At 37.1% G+C, this 20,835-nt stretch overlaps 1 protein-coding gene across 2 annotated transcripts in view; it reads left to right on the top strand.

The window, feature by feature from the left end:
- Nucleotides 1-20,835, top strand: part of DLGAP2 (DLG associated protein 2) — a 1,185,476-nt gene that overhangs the window by 1,025,152 nt on the left and 139,489 nt on the right. For both annotated transcript variants that reach the window (XM_020973015.2, XM_020973016.2), the window contains exon 6: nt 6,014-6,225. In XM_020973015.2, coding sequence (XP_020828674.1) covers nt 6,014-6,225 — 212 coding nt within the window. The remainder of the gene's footprint in view (nt 1-6,013; nt 6,226-20,835) is intronic.

The following is a 20,835-nucleotide window of genomic DNA, read 5'->3' as shown; positions in this document are numbered from 1 at the left end:
TATTAGTGATGACCTTTATTAACTCACAAAGATGTTGACTCACAAAGAAGTTTACTTTGTATCTCTTTAATAATTCTAATTATATAACTCAGTTACATTAACATTGTAGCTATTTGTGTTTGCATTTTATCCCCTTGGGAAGACTATGAGCTTAAAGTAAGAGAAGGATTATGTTAGTTATCTAACTGTTGTCTCTTTCAGAGTACCTAGCACAGTACTTTACACACAGTTTGCTAAAATGAGTAAGTCCCCAAGAGATCCTTTAGATCTACCCATCCAGTCTCAGAATTCAAAGAACCTCTGAGTTTGATAGGACTTTTAAAGTCAGAGAGTCCAAACCTTTCCAGAAACAAGATCTCATAAACTAAGAATCAGACCTTTTGTTTACTGTCACTCCTTCCAGTGTTACCCAGAATATCTGTTATGCCTTATTACCAGGAAACTGGTAGAAAGGGAAACTGAGTTCAGTCAAGTAAGCCATCCTCTTTTTAATGAGCATTCACATATTTGAAGACTATCATTAGGATACTCCTTATTTTTAATGCTCCTTGGGATGTGACCCCTTTAATTTTTCAACAATACACACTTGTTGGATTCATCTCCTTTTCTAGTGGATTTATGACTCACATGTCCTTTCCAAATTCTTCATATTCTTTTCCAATTGTGGAGACCAGAATGAAATGCTGGTAAGGTTCATATTAGTGCTGAATATTATTTAACCATTTCTTGAAGACAAATATATATACACATGTATGTGTGTGTGTATATATATATATATATATGTATATGTATATGTATATGTATATATGTATATATGTATATATGTATGTATGTATGTATGTATGTATGTATGTATGTATATGTATATGTATATATGAAATGGTTTTACTGGACCTGTGATTTCATCAGTATAGAGACCTTCCAGTGAGGTACTACCTACCAAGACACATCAAAACCTAATCTGCAAGTGTTAGTCTTAGAATGTTGCCTGGGGGGCACTAAGAATTTAAATGATATATCCTTAGCTGTACAGCCTGTATGTGTCAGAGATCAGCTCTCTGTTGACATTGTCTCTGACAAACAAACTACAGTACAATTTATATATATGATCCTATGGGAGGTTTGGTTTGGGTTTGGAGGGGTTTTTTGGGGGGAGGGAGGGGTTAAGTAAAGAGACTATATGTTTTTATTATGGGATTATATTTCTCATTCATCCACTATAACCTTTTATATTAATGGGTTTTCTTTCTGATATAGTTCTAATTATTCTTTTTTTTATTATCTCTTCCTCCTGTGATCATTGTTATTACATTAAACATAAAATGTTAGAGTTAAAATGAATTTTAGATACCATCATTTTAGAAGAAAGCCAATAATAATATCACTTTATATTTGTAGAGTGCCCTATAGTGTTCAGAATGCTTTTATATACATGAATCTCACCAATCTCCTTCTAATATCCCTATAACATGATAATAGTAGCTGACCTGAATAGACTGCTTTATGGTTTACAAGGGACTTTCAATATGTTATCCTCTATTTTAAATAATAATACTAGTCATACAGACAACAAGCATTTCAAGTGCCTACTCTGTCCCAGGGACCCTGCTAAATGCTAGGGATACAAAGAAAGGCACAAAATAGTCCCTGCTCTCAAAAAACTCACAGACAATAAGGTCAACAACAAAAGATACAGATAGTGGGGAAAAACTGAGATAATCATCAATCAAAAGGCACTTTCCTTTAAGGAGGATCAGGAAAGACTTCTTATCTATATTGTTTTATGATTTACAAAACGATTTTTATAAGTTCACAGACTTTCTTTTGTAAAAGGCCATAGCAGCCATTTAGTCCAAATACACCCTCCCCCCAAAAAAATCCCTCTCATTCTATCTTTATGTGAAAATCTCCAATGAATGGGAAGCCACCACTTCCCAAAGGAGCCCTTTTTACCTGAGGATGGCTCCAATTGTTGGAAAGGTTTTGCTTTCATAGATGTGTCTCTTTTTATCCCTAGTACCTAACAGTGCCCAGCACAAAGTAAGCGCTCCATAAATACTTGAGTGATTGATTGTGACTTTCACCCAAGGCTCTTAGTTCTGCTTTCCGGGGTCAAGCAGAGCAAATCCCTCTTCTCCATTATAGCCCTTCAAACATTTGAACACAGCTACAATCTTCCCATCCCCTCACCAGGCTCTCCCTTCTGGGCTTAAGTACTTGCTCCCAGTGCTTATATGGCAGGAACTCCAAGTCCTTTACCATCATTGTCACCCTCCTCTAGACACTATCCATATCATCAACATATCTTCTAAAATGTTGGTCTTCACAGAAACACTGTGAGGTTGTAATGAGTATATGTTACTTTCTGGTTTACATTTGACTTTTAGATATATTATAGCATTTGATCAGCACAACCCTATGAATTTGATACATTACAGCATTGGTTAGCATAACAATGTTACATTAGCTACAATAATGTTAATGTGAATAGAATAGAATAATGCTATATTATCTTATTACACAAATGAGGCAGATGAGACTCAGAGGCGGTAAGTGATTTGTCTAAGACGTGTAAGTGGGACCAATACTATTAATGCTTATGCTTATTTTGCAAATGAGGAAACTGAGTAAACTGACTAAGGTCACCCAGTTAACTCCTTACTCACTAGACTTCAAGGACAGTGCACGTAAATAAAGCCAGCAATAAAGGTCCTGCCAAAGGGTCATAGATGTGGAGCTAGAAGGGACCTCAGAGGCCATGTAGCCTGACCCTCTCATTTTACAGTTAAGAAAGCTGAGATTCAGAATCCAAGTCTTCTGACTCCAGGTGTTCTTTCTACTGTATCATCTACCTTTAAAAAAATGTTTCTTTTCCTCTTTACTTTCTCTGTTCTTTCTTTTTATACTGAAGGCAATGAATTATACCTCATATTAATGTTGCAGTCATGTGCTTTTTAGAAAATAAAAGAAAAGGTTTTTAACAGAAAGTTTCTAACATGTCTCATGATTTTAGGTCTCAGTTTAATAAAATACTTGACTAACTATGACATAGAATAGAAAGATTAGAATGGAGTGTTAGTAGCATCTTTTTTTCAGCTGACAATATGAAAAGTCAACCTGGCTTACTGAAGGGAGTGCTGGGCTTGGAATAATGAAGACCTTTAATTATTTCCCACCTCTGACACTTATTCCCTGTGTGACACTAGGCAATCATTTAACTTTTGCCTCAGAACACTCCTGAGACCTTATTTACTAAATCACAGAAGGTTTACAGATCTATCTGGATAGGAGAAGTATCTCAGAATAAGAAAATCACAGATATTTCCAGCACTTGTACATAATAATAATAATGACTCATATTTATATAGTGCTTTTAAGATATGCAAAGCATTTTACCTATATTATCCCATTTTAATCAATCAATAAGCATCCATTAAGCATTTACTATATATCATGTACTATACTAACTATCAGAGATATAGAAAGGAAGAAAAAACAGTCCCTGTCCTCAAGGAGTTTACATTCTAATGCAGGAAAAAACAGAAATTAATCAATAAATATGAGACAAATACAGAGTAGATGGAAGGTATCCTTATAGAGGAAGGTACCAGTAGCTGGAGGACTAGGCAAGTTCTACAGGAGATAGAGGTTGAGTGGAGTCTTAAAGGAAGCCAGGCATTCTAAGAGTAGGAGTTCAGAGGGGACATCACGGAGGACAGACAAGGATAAGTACAAGGAATATAAATACAAGCAGAATGAAAACTCCAGGTTTCAAGTAACATTCTAATGGTCAAGAAAACACATAAAAGGGAGCTGAAAGGAAGAAGGGGGAGAAATGAAGGCACTTGGCATAAGGCATTGTAGACAAAATCTAGAGTCTGAGAAAGTCAGGAATGCAGTCTGAAGAGGTATGAAGATAAATCTGACTTGGGGCCTCCCCCTTAAAATGGAGGTTCTAGAAGGAAGCAGCCAATCACAAAGGTAGGCCACCAGGACCTGAATGTATGAAGTCCAGGGGCAAAGTGAGCTTCCATAGAGAAGAGGTTTGTGAGGTATTGTAAGAAAAGACAGGAAGAATCAGGAGTATAGTCTGGGGAAGAATAAAGATTGAAAAGATGGGAACAGGACAGGTGGTGAGCTTTATATGGCAATGCAGAGGAGTCTATATTTAATCTTAGAGGTACTAGAAAGGCTTTGAAGTTTATTCAGTGGGGAGGACCATTATTTGGTTAAATCTGTGCTTAAGGAATTGTTTTGACAGCTGTGTGGAAGATGGATGGGAAGAGGGAAGGATTTAAAGTAGAAGGCTAGTGCAATAGTTCAGGAGAAAGATGATGAGGGCCTGAACTAGAGTTGCAGATGTGTGAATAGAGGGAAGTAAACATACTTGAAAGTTGTTATAGAGAAAAAAACAAGATTTGTCAACTGACTGGATACTTGTGGTGACTGAGAGAAAGGAGTTGAGGATTACACCAAGATTGTGTAGATGGGTAATTGAAAAGAAAGTAGTTCCCTCAACAGTAACATGAAAGTTCAGAAGAAAGGTAGATTTGTGGAAAGAAGAATTCTATATGGAAATATTTAAACAGATTCTTTGGGGATATTTAGTTTGAAATGTCCAACAGGCAAGTAATAATGTAGGGAATGGAGTACAATTGAGAGACTAGAGTTAAATAAGCATCTAAGAATCAGATGTCTGATAATTGAACTCATGGGAGTTGAGATTGCTAAATGTGAGTCTATAGGGAGAAAAAAATAAGAGGACTAAGGATACTTTATTGTCACATTCAGGTTAACATTCAAAGTTGAGAAATATATATGATAGGTGAGATGTATTCGCTGAAAACACTTAAAATATGGAGTTCTGAAATAGGAAATTTGGAATGGCTATTCCCAGAGATGCCAAATTTTTCTTTTCTTTTTTTTCAATTTTTGATTTTTTTCTATATTCACAGCACAAGATGTTTTCATTACATGATACTTGGAACTGACATGTAAAAAATCCAGCAAATGTTATGCTGTGTTTCCCAAACTAAAGTGTCACCTTTTGCTTGATGTTTTTGGCTTTCAAAAATGTGGATTTGACCATATAGTCAACTTTACCAAGGCCTGCCAGATGCTTGTTCAAGATGAAATATATAACCAGAGCTGCAGGCACAGTATAGAAAAAAAGATTTGGCTACAGGAAAAACAAGCAAATAAACACAACGATCCTGTTGTTAAGCCTGTTCCCATTTTTTAGCTTGCTTGTTTTAACATAGGAAATGTGGAATTTTTCATTGTCATAACAAATGGCAAGGTATTAATATACTTTACTGCCATTTTTAAGTTAACACTCAAAGTTGAGGAATGTCAACAAACATTTAATGAGGCAGAGATGGAATCTTAGTTGATAACATATTATACAAGAAAAAATACTAATTTATGTACAGTTCACCTCTACATAAAAGAGCAAGCAAAAGTCAGTCAACCAACAAGCATTTGTATTTTGTTAAGTACCTACTATGTTCCAGGTATGGCAGTAGGTAGGTAGGAGGGATACAGAAAGGCAAAATACAAAAAACAGTTCTTGCTCTCAAGCAGTTCTGGTTCTCCTTTCCTTTAAAGAGTCAAGGAATAGTGTGTTTCTTAGAAAATTGATATATACAGTTTGATTCTGCTCCCTAGATATACAGTTTTGCTCCCCGGGTATATAATTCACTCCTCCATCTGGATATAGCCATTAGCTCAGCACAAGTGCCAAACTCGAGTAATCAGTTGGTTTATACTTAATATATGGTAAACAACCCTCATTTCAACTTTATTCTATTTTCAACTTCCTTTTAGGATGAGAAGAGCATAATGTTAAGATGAGCTCTTCCTTTATGTCTTGAGTTTTAAATCATAAATAACCACACAGACTTATGTCTTCAAAAGATAGCAGAAATTCTTAGAAGAAAAAAGCAGCCAGAAAAAAAAAAGGCCCTCTATATAACAAGATATATGTGTGTTGTGTATTTGTGCTATGTCCCAGGTGCCTCAAGATGAATGGGGAGGGTACCCCACTGGCGGTAAAGATGAGGAGATACCCTGCAGGAGAATGAGGAGTGGGAGTTATATTAAAGCCATGGGAGATGAGGAGAGCGGAGAATCTGATTCTAGCCCCAAAACTTCACCAAAAGTAGCAGTCCGACCAGAGGCGTTGTTAAAGTCCATTGGACAGAGACCGCTTGGAGATCACCAAACGTAAGGCTTGCTAACTCTTCTTCCTTTTTCTAAAACAGTTCACCATTGTTCTAGAACTCCTTTCTGATGAAAACTTCTCCACTTTTCCTCAGCTATCATCACTTCCATAAAATAATGACTGAAGTGAATATGTAACATGTCATGTAAAACTTTCTTTTTGAAAATAAATGGTCCTTTTTGCTCTTATCTTATTAGAACTTCATGACATCTTACTGAGCAATTTCAATGTCAATTTTTTTCTAAAAATACCTGTCTAATCAATTCATATAATGTTTTTAATTATGAAAAAGTACTAAAAATTTAAATCACTAGGCAGATTGATTTTCCTTGCTGCAGAAATCTTAATTTAAAAAAAAAATCCTTCAATAATATAAGTGCATCTTTCCAGGTATTTAGCTTGTGTTTTCTGGTGAGAAAATGTACAATTTTTTTTTTGCCATGGCAAAAGCCTGCTGGATTGGTGACAATATTGTCTATTTTCCATTTACACCAAAACATAAAAGTAATGGAGGTTTTTCTTGAAAAGCTTTGTCTGGGTATGGAGTACAAATTATTATAAACTTAAACAATGCTTTGCTTGTATATTTGTCATGATCTAGTCCTCCCATTTGTTCCTTCATGGAACATTTTCTTGGTAAAAAAAAGTTAACTACTAAATTGACTTAACATGTCTAAGCACCAATCAAGAAATTCATATAATGGATATAACTGCCATCTTCCCCCTGTGAATACATGAAACATAGTAAAATATAGCACAAATACAGCACAAAATATAGCACAAAAGCAATACAACAAAAGTTGGAGGAGACACAAAGTTTGGCTGAGCCATGGTGTTGCCCTCATGGAATTTCCAGTCTAGCACAGGATAAGACCCTATATCATTAGCCTTAATACACAACATTGCATGAGAATAGGTAACATTTAGCTAACATTTGGGCAGCTAGGTGGTGCAGTGGAGAGAACACCTGGCCTGGAGTCAGGAAGATCTGAGTTCAAATTCAGCCTCAGACACTTTACTAGCTATGTGATGCTGGGCAAGTCATTTAACCTTATTTGCCTCAGTTGCCTCATCTGTAAAATGAGCTGGAGAAGAAAATGGCAAGCCACTCCAGTATCTTTGCCAAGAAAACCCCAAACGGGGTCACAAAGAGTCAATCATGACTGAACAACAACAACAAAAATTTTCATGAAGCTCTGAGGTTTGCAACTTGTATTCTCTCTCATGATAAATGCATTAGTGAGGGGCAAGTCAGGTGATATGTGAAATCTGAGAGGATTTTACCAACTACATATGGAAAAGCCACTTAGAAAATTGAAAATATATTAATAAGGTCATTAATTTCAGTTCAGAAAGTGAAACGACTACAACTGATAACCTGTAGGGATACTGTATCTTCAAAACAGCCTGTACTGGTTTGTGGGGCATACTGTCAAACTAAAATAGAAATTTGGTCATCTCTATTAAAGCAAAGGTCAAAGTTATGATTATCTTCAGGAAGAAAAATTCATTTTGGGTTCTGGAAAAATTTTATTTTGACAAACCTGAATTTACAAACTGCTAAAAGACAATGTTTCATGAAGGCTTGATGATTTAGAAATAAAATGAACCATATTAACACTAAAGTTAGTCAAGCATTACTGTTGTTTGTTGTTTAGTCATTTTTCAGTTGTGTCCAACTCTCTGTGACACCTTTTGGGGTTTTCTTGGCAAAGATATTAAAGTGGTTTGCCATTTCGTTCTCCAGCTCATTTTACATATGAGGAAACTGAGGCAAATAGAGTTACGTGACTTGCCCAGGTTCACACAGCTAGTAAGTGTCTGAGACCACATTTGAACTCAGGTCTTCCTGACTCCAGGCCTGGCACTCTATTCACTGTGCCACCTAGCTGCCCCAGCAAGCATTATTAATCAGGATTTATTCTCATTGGATCCCTGGAAGAATCAATGTAAGTGTGATCATCACCTTCCTCATCATACAATAATGTCATTTCTGTGTTCTTGGATACAACTGCAAATGCTTTGTAAAAAAGATATGATGGTGGAATTCAATATTACCAGTAGGGGGAAGATGGATGTTTTCCACAAACTTTTAGAGGACTATTTATTCATTTACTGTGTAACCTGTTGATTAAGCCGGCTCTTAATTTTTCTAAGTGTTTCATATCTACTTTATAGTTTATATACAGGAAACCTTGGATTCCTAGCCTGTCCTTCAGAGATCAGTTTAGAACTCCATTTCTGAACTAGAAAATGTACACAGGATGAATGCAAACTTACACATTACTAATGATAATAGCTTAGCTTTATCATAGAATCACCAAATGTAAGAGTTGGAATAATAATAGATTGCATTTATACAGAGCTTTAAAGTTTGCAAAGATCTCTACATATACTACTTCATTTGGTAAGGACTTAGAAAACATCTAGTCCAATCCACACCTGATCAAGAAACTTTTCTACAACATCTCCAACCTTCATTTAAAGATGCCTACTGAACCACTTGGAGATAGCAGAATCCACTCTCTCCCAAGGCCATCCATTCCACTTTGGGACAACTATAATTGTTAAGAAGTCCTTCCTGACATGAAGCTTAAATGTTCCTCTTTGCAATTTTTATCCATTATGTCTGTAATCTTATCCCAAGTGACAGCTCTTTAAATATTTGAAGACAATTACATAACCTACTAACTTGTCTCTTCTTCAAGTTAAATATTCCCAGTTCCTTCAAATGATCCTCATAAAACATGGTCTTAACGTCCTTCACCATCATGGCCACAATCATTTGGCAGTTCCTCCAATTTACTGTGGTTTACAACACATTTCTCTCACAAGTCTATAATGTAGAATCAAAGATACCCAAAGTCAGAAGAGGTACTAAGGAAGCTATCTACTTTATCACCTACATCATCACACATTCCTCCATAATATGCCCCTCATTTCACAGCTGAAGAAGCTGAGGCCAGGGAAGGTGAAGTGATTTGCCTAAATTCACTGATAGTAAATATCATAACTGAAAGTTAAAACCAGATCTTTTGACTCCAAATCCAATATTCTTTCTAGTATACCATGCTGATGCCTCTATGAACTTGGACAGTCTGGGAACTGACAGTGGTTAAAAGTTATCAATAGCATTATACATTTATTCCCCCAAATATATTTTACATGACATTTCACAAAAGTGGGATATACAGTCGCCTACACAAAACAAGACATTGTGTATATAATAAAAGATATAATGCAAGTTCTGCTCTAATGTAACTTGTAATTTAATGATTAGTAAGAATGCCAAGTATACATATACATATACAAACTATGATTCAAGGATAAGTCAGATTAAGTTCAAATGAGAGATCTAGGCAGTATTATGAGAAATTTGAAGAGAATGTACAACTTTCATCTGGGGTAATGAAGAAAGGCTTCATGGCATCTCATCTGGGCTTTGGAAAAAGGGAAAGACTTCAACAGACAATGACAAGTATAGAAGTAATCTATTTCAGGCATGGGGGGAAGCAAAGGGGAAGGGGATAAGCATTTATACAGTCCTGACTGTGTCAGGCACTCTGATAAGCACTTTTTACAAATAGTATCTCATTTGATCCTTACAACAATGCTGTGAGGTAGGTGCTATTATCATCCCCATTTTACAGGTAAGAAAACTGAGGCTAAGAGAGATCAAGTGATGTCCAAGGTCACACAGCTAAGAACCATCTAAGGTCAGATTTAAAATCAAGTCTTCTAGACTCCTGGCCCAACACGTTATCTACTGTATCACTATCTAGTTGGTATGCCCAGGCCTGAGGGAAGGTAATGAGCAAAGACTATAGACAGGACATGGCAGGATGAAGAGGAATGGAAGGTAAGACACTGAAACATGAAGGGGAGAGAAGTGAAATAAACCTGGAAAGTTAGGTAAGAACCAAGTTAATGAGTACCCTGAATGACAGAACTAGGAGTTTCTATCCTATTCAGTTGGCAACAGGGAACCACTGCAGGTTTTTGAGTAGACAAGTGATAAAAAAAGAAACAAACAATTATACAAATAATTATACAATTATACAAATAAACAAACAATTATAGCAGTTTCTCAGTAAGATCACTTGATCAGTGGAATGGAAAGTATCTTGGAAAGGAGATAAATAGAGGCATGATAAACAGGGAGCTATTTTAAAAATCTAAGGGAGAAGTAAGAAAATGGTTGAGATAACAGTGAAGAGGAGGAGGTAGATACAAGAGATACAGCAGAGAAAGAAACAATAGGGTTTGGCCATGAAATGGGAGGGAGGGAAGAGTCAAAGATGACTTTGAAGGTTTGAATCTGGGTAACTAAGAGGATGGTGGTGCCACCAGAAGGAATAAAGAAATTTGGAAAATGGTCAAGTATGGGGGAAAGGGAAAGATAAGTTCCGTTTTGCACATGTTAATATGAGAATCTGAAGGGACAGTCAGGGGAAGATGTGCAGCCAATAGTTAGAAATACAGGACTAGAGTTTGGGGATAAATATATAGATTTGGACATCATCTAATTAGGGGTGACATTAAAGCAATAAATTTGTTTATTAGATTAACAACCAGCTATTTCATTATATCCTGAGGCAATGGACCACAGTACCAAAAAAAAAAAACCCCAAAAAACAAACAAACAAACAAAAACAACCTTTGGATGAGAGAAAAGTGAGGAAAGAAGAGTCTCAGAAATTGACCAGATCTTGATGGGGTTGGGATCTGGACCCTAGAAATGAAAAATCCTAGACTTTCTCACATGGCCTGGCCTTTCCTTATCTTCCCATGCCCAATCTCCCAATTCTCTGTTACCCTTAACCTAGCCACGCCTTCCATTGTCTTACCTCCCTATGGCCCCAGGCTACTTCCCACCCTTAATCCTATCTAGGCTCCATTCTCCCTTGGCCACTGTGGTCAAGGTCCCAGTCTCTGGCATTATATTACCTCACAATACACACCCCCAAAACTACTTGGCCACTCCTAGATCCCTCCCATAGTCTTTCTGTATATAAGGTCCATCTTGTCTCCATTAAGGTGCTCAGATTCTTAAAATCTAGCCACTGCTCTGTTTCCTGAAGAACCTAGCCAACGGCTCACAATGTTCAGATGACTTAAGAATCTGGCCAATATAGCAGATCTTTAATAAGCCTTATCTTTGGCTGAAAGAAGACTTGGGTCGAATTCATTCGGACAGGACCTATGTGTTGTGATTTTGGGGTCTCGGCACCTCTAGACCTCAACAATCTGAGAATGAGTAAAGCAAATTAGTATAGCCTTATGCGTCTAGAGAACATTATCTAACTGAAGTATAGTGGGATCTAAAGAAACTTACCTAAGAAGGGGTTGGAAAATTCCCTAAACTCTTAAAATTCATAATCTGGACTTTATTAGATTCACGAATCCCTTTCAGTGTTATTTCATTTAGTCTCCATTTGTTGCTGGTTTTTTCCCCCCTAAGTACCATGATATGGTTAAGTGTTTATAAGTCTAATGTTCATAAGATTTAGGACTTAAAAGTGTAGAGGTCTAGAGGGTTGTGGGTGTTGCTGGGAACCCCCGAGATTGCGACGCCGGGCCCTGCCTACAAGAATTCAACTCAAATCTTCTTCCAGCCAGAGGAAAAGTTTATTAGTGATAAATCACATAGGCCAGTTGATGCCTGTAAGTATGAGGGGGCATGAGAAAAGCTCAGCCTTTTGGGCTTCAGAGATTCTCAGCATCTGAATGGGGGCCAGGGTAGATCTTATATATGCTGAAGTAACTTTGGGTAGCCAGAGGAGGGAGCTGGGAAAAGGGTACAGGTAAGAATTCTGATTGGAATGTTTGAGAGATTGAATAGACTACAGGAATAGATAATGAAGGGAACTGAAAGGAATCTGAATGAGATCAAAAAGGTGGGGCTAGGGCTCTCAAAGGCAGATAAACAGCTGGGGTCTGTAGACAAATGGAAGCCAGATTCTTTTAGGGCCAAGGCAATCTGAATAAGATTAAAAGGTAGAAGGCTTTCAAAGGAAGATGAGGGGCTGGGGCATGTGCCTATACCCCATTAAAAGGACCTCAGTGAATAGCTAGTACAATTTCCTAAATTTCACAATTGAGGAAACTGAGGCTCAGAAGGTTAAATTGCCAAAGGTCATAGATTAAGTTCCCACTTCTACTTCCCAATGATGGGATACTAGCCTAAACTAAGGCCTTTGCCCCTTAACCCAAAAAGAATTTGGGTCCCATTTGTCTGCAGGCCCTAGAAAACCCCACCTTGGACTCTCCTTGAACTCCCACTTGGTCAAGGAAGTCTCTACCATTTGCCTGAAGCTATAATCCTATCAACTTGCCTTCCATTATCAGCTATGTCCAATCTCCCAATTCTCAGTCACCCTCAACCAAGCCCAACTTTCATTGTCTATTACCTCCCTATTGCCCCCCTATCCCCCCAGCCACTTCCCACCCTTGATCTTATATCGATCCCATTCTTGATAGTACAGTCACTCCCATCAAGATCCTGCCTAGACCCCTTCTCCCAGACCCCTCCTTCAATCACCCCAAACTACTTGGCCACTCTTGGATCCCTCCCACAGACTTTCTATATATAAGGTCCATCTGGCCTCCATTAAGGTGCTCAGATTCTTTAAAATCTGGCCCACTGCATTAGCCATACAAATGCTCAAATTCTTAAAAATCTAGCCAATTCTCAGATTCTGTAAGGGTCTGTCCAATGTGGTGCATCTTTAGTAAACCTTGTAAAGGTTTATTAATAAATAATAAACCTGAAAGTAGGCTTGGGTCAATTCATTCAGGCAGGACCTTCATCTCTTGCTCTTGATATCCCTAGATAATCTCAACACCAACAATAGTCTCTTTGTACTCACCCTTTGTTTCTTCTTTTTGAAAGGAATGGCTCACAATTTTTGTAGTGAATATTTTGAAGTTTTGAAATGCTTTCTTCATAGCCCTATGATGAAAGGAGTACAAACATTTTCTACATAAGGCAACTAAGGCTCAGAGGGTTGAGTGATTTACCTGAAGTCATTCACCTAGTAAACATTAGAGCTCCTATTCAAATTCAGGTCTCTAGATTTCAAGTTAAAAGTCCTTTCCACTCTACCTCTGCAGATACCATGAACCATTAAAATTTAGTATTCCATGAGACAAGAAGGTGTGGGAATCACTTTAATTAATTTAATTTTCTATTTTACCAATAAATTTAACCTGCATATTGGAGCTGGCTTTCTATTCCACTTAAAAGATTTTTAGAAAAGAAATCGAAAGCTCTAAAATCCTATTTAAGGTAGAATCTTAATCTGATTTAGCAGTGTACTGAATCTTTATTCACTTTTACACCATGAAACTCTAGCAGTGGGAACTGATTTATAAAATCTTTTAAGATGCAGTGATTCAGATGATAAAAAAAAATGGCATAAGATTTTAAAAAATACATCCCTAAGGGCTTTATTCTCCACTTGATATGCACAAACAAACAAGTACAATTAGCATTGGTGGTATTTAAACATGCAAATCAAGTGGCAACACAAACCCAGTAATCATATTTTAATTTTAATTTGATAGGTGTGGGTTCACCTTCTTATCATTGGATTTTCATTTTGTCCCAGTAAGCCACTGAGAGCTAATATGAAGCCCATTTTACTATGCAATGCTACAGAATGGTCAGGATCTGCAGTTATTTCAAAATCTGCCTAACTAGGGCCCTAGAAGACTGTATTTTTAATTGGTTATTATCAATCTTTCTTTGGGAAGAATATAATATGATGAGGCCTGCTGTGAAGGAAATATCTAGATTCTGACAGAAGTCCTATTTCAAGTTTATTTCTTGGAACAAAGCCACAGTTCCTCATTCTGCTGAAAACCATCTTGTCTTCCTGCTGATAAAATGTGGGAAGGGAGAGATCCTCAGAATTTTCACTAATAATTATAATATGCTTTCTAATTGGACTTCTACAGAGTCATTGCTTGAACTGTTTTCTGGAACTGAGTGCTGTAATTGAAATTTTCTCAAGTAAACTAAATGGTGCCTGGTAAAGTGCCTTCCCTATAGTCAGTTTTGAATAAATATTGATCATTGATCATTAGAATAGAGCTGGAGAGGACATCTTAGGCCATCTGGCCCAACCCTTTTATGATAGATTGATTGGTTGATTGAGGAAGCACCAGTGGCCCACCAGTTGAAGTGATAAAGCAGATAAAGAGACTAGATTGACACTCCTTAAATATAAATTTCTGTAGAGCTATTCAAAATGAATTAAACAGTAAAACACTTTGAAGGAAAGGTGCTTCTCAATGAGGGTGGGGGTGGGGGGGAGGAAGGGAGAAAATTTGGAACCCAAAGTTTTAAAAACAAATGCTAAAAATTGTTTTCAAATGCAACTGGGAAATAAGATATACAGGCAATGGTATACAGAAATCTATCCTTCGATACAGGAAAATAGAAGGGGAAGAGGATAAGAGAAGGAGGGGATGATAGAAGGGAAGGCAGATTAGGGGAAGGGGTATTCAGAATGCATACTGCCTTGGGGTAGGGGAGGGGTGAGATGGGGAGAAAATTTAGAACTCAAATTCTTACGGAAGTGAATGTTGAAAACTAAAAATAAATTATTAAATGTTAAGTGACTGTACCAATTCATAGCTCTACCAATATTTCTTTAATGTACCTGTTGTCCTACATTTATTACTTTCCTTTTTCTTTTTTGGTCAGTTTTGCCAATGTGAAAGATTTAAGAATTCTGATTAATGATCAGACATTAACCATGATTCCTGAAGACTAATGATTAAAATATTGTCCACTTCTTGACAAATATGCAGAATGAGACACATTTTTAGACATTGCTAATATGGCTCTTTGTTTTGCTTGACTACGAATATTTATTACAGGGGTTTTTTTTTGTTCATTTTTTTCCCAGTGGGGAAGGGGGAAGGTAGGAGGGAGAGAAAATAAAAGTTTCATAAAGTGAAAAATTTTAATGGAAAAAAAAGCAGTATAGTCTAGGTGATGGGAATGTCAAATGTAAAGATTCAGAGACAGTAATGAGAAAAATACACAAGGGTACTATAAGCCAGTTTGCTTGGCTAGAATAAAGTTTTTGAATAAAAGGGTGGGAAGTTTGAATAATAGAGAGGAGGTAAAAGAAGAGAGCTAGACAGGTAATAATTGGTGAAGAGCCTTAAAACACATGGCTTATGGTATATATTTGTTCCAAGAAGCAATTAGGAGCCAATGTAAATTTATTAATTGAGTGGGAGAGAGTTAATATCGTAATATCCATCCATGCAGTATGGTTTGTCATGAGCATAGATGAAGAGCTTTGGAGGCTGCTAAGAAGTCTATAAGCAAAAGTGCATAGATTTCTATCATTAAAAATTATTAGAGGTTATCCATTTCAGAGGTGTTAATTGTGTGGCCCACTCTACACCTAAGGGCAGATTGAGCCAGATTAAACTATAACTAGGAAATAGTTAACAAAATAAATAAAAATACAATAAAACATATAAGATTAAATTTTAAAACTGTTGGTTTGTATCCTGCAGGGATTCTTATGAATGGTTTAGTGACTGGATTTCTATTTGATTTTGATCTAGTGCAACTCTTTCCCCTCATTTTACAGATAAGGAAACTTAGTCACACAAGTAAGAAGTGGCAAAATCAGGATTCAAATCCAGGTCCTCTGACTCTGAATCCAATGTTCTTTCCACTGCTACATCAGAGTTGTTTGGGACCTAAGTTAGAGTTACATGATTGAGTTCCAAGTGGCAGAAAAATAAATGTTCTGGAAGAGAAATGACTGCTTAATGAAGAGATAGAGAAAAAGAGAGAAATGTATGACATTCTTACACTTTAATTTTAAGTTTTAAAACAAAAAACCTCTCTTTTCCATATTTCTCCCTATTCATGCATGGATGTAACTGACTTGAGAAAAGCTGTTAAGTGACATTCCAGAACCATGATATTTCTGGATAAAAATGCAATTCGATTCCCACTGATTCTACTTAAAACAGGTTTTTGTTCTCTCCAGCACTATGGGAATCTGTGCAATGATTTGGAAAACTTAGCAGATAGGAAATTTCCATTTCAAAATCCCTCTGGGGGTGCTGAAGTTTCAGTGCCTCCCATGATTGTCAAATGCTCCCAGGAATAAACATGGAAGGCATTTTCAGAGTTCTGATTCACAGCTCTCATTGTCACAAGTGTAGGAAAAGTGCTCTCTCTTCTAAAAACTCTGTTTTTTATATATTAATGATGGGATCAAGGATTTGGTTGACTGCCTAAATTTCAAGAATGAAAAATGATAGGACAAACAATGTCTACTAATTTTGAAATAAAGCTAGATGTCCTTAAGGGATAAATAAGTCTTCACTCACCCTACATATCCAATCAGTAGCCAAATTTTATCTTTTCTATCTCCATAACTTCCCCCACCTATGTCATCTTTCCTCTACTCTGCCAGCTACTACTTCAATCTCTCATCACCTCTAGTCTGGACTAGTATAATAGCCTTCTTCTTGGCCCCCTACCTCAAGTAGCCTCTCTAATCCATCTTCCACACAGTGGCCAAAGTGATTTTTCTAAAGCTTAGGTCTTACCATGTCACCCTTCCCTCCCTTACCCCTAATCAATAAATTTCAGTGGCTCTCTATTACATCAAGAATCAAACATAACCGCTGACATTTAAAGTTGCTCATAATCTGGCTTCTTCCTACATTTCCACTTTTCTTACATGTTTTTCGTAAGATCATAGGTTTTAGGAACATAGATCCAGGGCTGTAAGGTACCTTGGCAGTCATTTCCAGCCCCCTAACTTCACAAATTTGCTCTACAATTCAATCATATTGGCCTACATGTTGTTCTACACTCACAATACACCATCTCTCATCACTATGCCTTTGTACCGGCTGTTCCCCTATGCCTGGAATGCGCTCTCTCTCTCAATCTCTCTCTCTCTCTCTCTCTCTCTCTCTCTCTCTCTCTCTCTCTCTCTCTCTCTCTCTCTCTCTCTCTCCCCCTCCCTCCCTCTCCCCACCTCTGCCTCTTGGAATCCTTCATGTCCTTCAAGTCTCTACTCAAGTTCCATTTTCTAAAAAAGGTTTTCCTGATCTGCCTGAGCCTGTTGTTTTGTTTTTTCCAGGCAAGGATCTCTGCTTTTAGCTTCTGACAGTGCCCTGATGATTCTCTCAGATCTCCTTGTGTCCTTAAGCTAGTTATGGCTAGCAATATGGCTCACATGCTGTTTCCACTCAGTCTGTGGGCTGATAGCAAAAGATGAGGGCCTGGTACTGTGGCTAGCTACCTCCCAGTGCAGAGTGCAAGGCAAGACATATTGAATTAAAAAGATGAATTCAAAAATTATTCAATAAAACAATAACACTGTTCTTAACTAAGTGAAATTAATATTTTCAAACATCATAGCTTTTAAAATCTCTGCCAATTTAATGAGGTTATTCAGTTAAGAAGCACTTGTTAACCCCTTACTAAGTGCCAGGTACTATGCTTCAGCACTAGAGATACAAAGAAAGGCAAAATCACATTCTGTAACCCCAAGGAGCTCACATTCAACAGGAGTCAACATTAAACAATGATGTTAATTATATGTATATAACTGTAATAAAATGACCTTTTCACTGCAGTTCAGCAGGTCTTGTCTTCAAATTTGTAGCTGAAATTTTGTTGTTTCTTTAAGTATTTTTATTCTAACACTAACCATCAACAGAAACTACCAAATGAATGTAGCCCCTAACTTGTTATGGAAATGACAGATGCTTAAAAGCAGATGCTATTCTAGCATCCATCAAGTGTTGACTTTTTTAAAAAAAACACTTATACTTCTGGGATTATTTGGAGGAGATTTCTGGGAGAGAGGGTCTAAGAGAAGTTAATTGGAGAGTTATCATTCACTACTTGACCAACTGAAGAGTTGGAGAATTTGTTCTCATTCTTGGGCCATGTGGGCAGGCAGCAGTTAAGCACTGAACCAGGTCTCCAGGTGTAGGCTCGCTCACCTTCCCTTATTTTATAAAACATTGACAGTTTATAACTCCTTATGTTCTAAAATAGGACCCAAACTACTTCAGAGAGACTTCTACAGCAATGGCTATTGACATAAGGTAATTTCCTCCTTGAAAGAGTTTTCCTTCTCCTCCTTAACCACTCCTTCCCCCACCAGGAAAGGAAACAATTCCCATTAATTTCCCATTTCCTCCAAGTTTTGCCTCTTTCTCCTTTCTATGGGGGTGGGGGAGGAATTAAAACAGGAAATGTCCATTTCTGTTCTGTAGTTACTCACATAAGAATCATTTTTGTTGTTGTTGCTGAGTCATGTCTGACTATTTGTGACCCCATTTGGGGTTTTCTTGCAAAGATACTGGAGTGGTTTGTCATTTCCTTCTTCAGCTCATTTAACAGATGAGGAAACTGAGGCAAACTGAGTTAAGTGCCTTGTCACATGGCTAGCTAGTAAGTGCTTGAGGCCAGGTTTGAACTCAGGAAGACGAGTCTTCTTGACTTCGGGCCCAACACTCTGCTTCACCACCTAGCTGCCCCTGCATAAGTATTAGCTGCACAATCTGTTTCTACCTTACAGTGTCACAAGTGAATTTCTCCCTCTAACCAGAGATAAGCCTTACCTATTGCTAGCATATACAACAAGGATAAGCAGCCACTAGATTTTCTTTTATACAAAGGGCAATAAAACAATAGTAAGGAAAAGACAATGAGCAAAAGGGAGAAGAATAATTCGTTTTGGCTAGAAAGCAGCCATTGGTCATGCTACTAAGTTTGGAGAATAAATAAGTTTTTTTTTTCATTTTTATTTCTTTCCCCTTCATGGGAAAGAATGAGAGATTCATTCCTTTCTCATTCAAAACTCAGTGGATTTGACAAGTAAAGGGGGTAATTGCTTTCTTCCCTGGTGGGAAGGAAAAGAAAATGGAAAGGGAGGGCACCATGATTGCCTTGTCTCACTAACCATTGCTCTAGAAAGTATCTCAGAATTAACTCAGGTCCCATTTCTGTCCACTCAGCCCAGCAAGAACAACAGCAAAAACAGCAGAGTCCGAAGTACATCATATGTTACAGAAAGAAAGGGAAGAGACGTACTCACTGGAGACCTGGAGCATTGTTTGACTCTTGCCTAATCACACAACCTCAAGATGGATAATTAACTCTCCAAATCATCCACTAACTCCTTCTAGCCTCTCTCTCAGATATTTCCCCCTAAATACTTCCAAAAGTACAGGTCAAAAACTGGTCAACTGGGTAGATCCTGGGATGGTGTCTACTTCAGCATCTCTTATCTCCATTGCAATACAGGAGCTATAGGAGCTATTTATTTTAATGCCCAAAATAAATTGGGAGCTTTTAAAGAACACCTAATAGCTCTGAAATATTCAAGGCATAAAGTACCAATTAATTGCTCAGCCACTGTCAGTGATGTTTTTTAAAAGATCGCCAAGGACAGGGATTTACTACCAGTTTATGGACAGGCAAATGTTATTCTGATTTTCAAACAAAATGATACTCATGCACATGATCTATCACTTTAAGTTTAAAAAAGTGATTTTTTTCAGAACAACCTTGTGAAGGAGGTAGTATAAATGTTTTTATCCCCATTTTACAGATGAGAAAACTAAGGAAGGTTAAATAACTGACCTAAGGTTGCAGTTAACTACTGATCTAGGATAGAAACTAGGGTCTGCTGAGTGAAATCCACTTTTTTCTTTTTTTTGGGGGGGTGGTTCTGCTACACTGCACTGCCTATATAAACTCTCTTATAAATTAAAAATGCTTGACTCTTCACAGTTTGTTTAAAGAAACTACACAGAAACCTTAAGAAAATAATAACACGTTAGTCAATGAGTATGTTATTCTGATCCTGCCTCCAATGCCGTGCATCACTTTGTCCAAATTGTGTGTGTGGCATAGGCTGATATAGTGTTATGGTCTTGTATATATACAGTATGTGTACTTAACATATGTATATCATATTAACATCAGAAACAGATGTATTTTTACCAGTGGAATATTAAGGTGGATGCTACTGTATCCCAAGGGCCTGTCCAGGACACTTGTCTTTGAACTTCATATCTCCCCTTATTAGAATGTGAACTCTCTGCCCTCAGATACTTACTAGCTGTGTGACCCTAGGCAAGTCACTTGTCCCTGACTGCCTCAAAAAAAATGCAAACTCTTTGAGAACAGGAACTGACATGTTTTTTAATTTGTACCCACAGATTTAGCATGATATTTTACACATAGCAAGAACTTAATGCCTTTTTATTAATTTATTAATTTATTAATTTATTAATTCATCTACATATGTAGATGAATGTGCATGTATGTGACATTATGCATATATGACATATATATAACATTACACAGAGAGAGATGAAATTTGTCACACGGGGAGAAAAACATGTTATTGTCTATCATTGCTTGTGTTATATATGGTGGTATCCATAAATGGAAGACTTGTTGGATTAAACCCAGATTTCCTAAGATATAGGTATTCAATTTTCTCTCTGCATTGTTCTCTCAATTCTCACATGTTGAGCTTCTTTGTTTTAACACTTTTACCCATCAACTACATTCTCTAGGCACTCCAAGGAGA

Source organism: Phascolarctos cinereus, unplaced genomic scaffold (genome assembly GCF_003287225.1).
Source record: "Phascolarctos cinereus isolate Bilbo 61053 unplaced genomic scaffold, phaCin_HiC Scaffold_2;HRSCAF=192, whole genome shotgun sequence".
Lineage (NCBI taxonomy): Eukaryota > Metazoa > Chordata > Mammalia > Diprotodontia > Phascolarctidae > Phascolarctos > Phascolarctos cinereus.
This window is presented reverse-complemented; position numbering and strand designations above follow the sequence as displayed.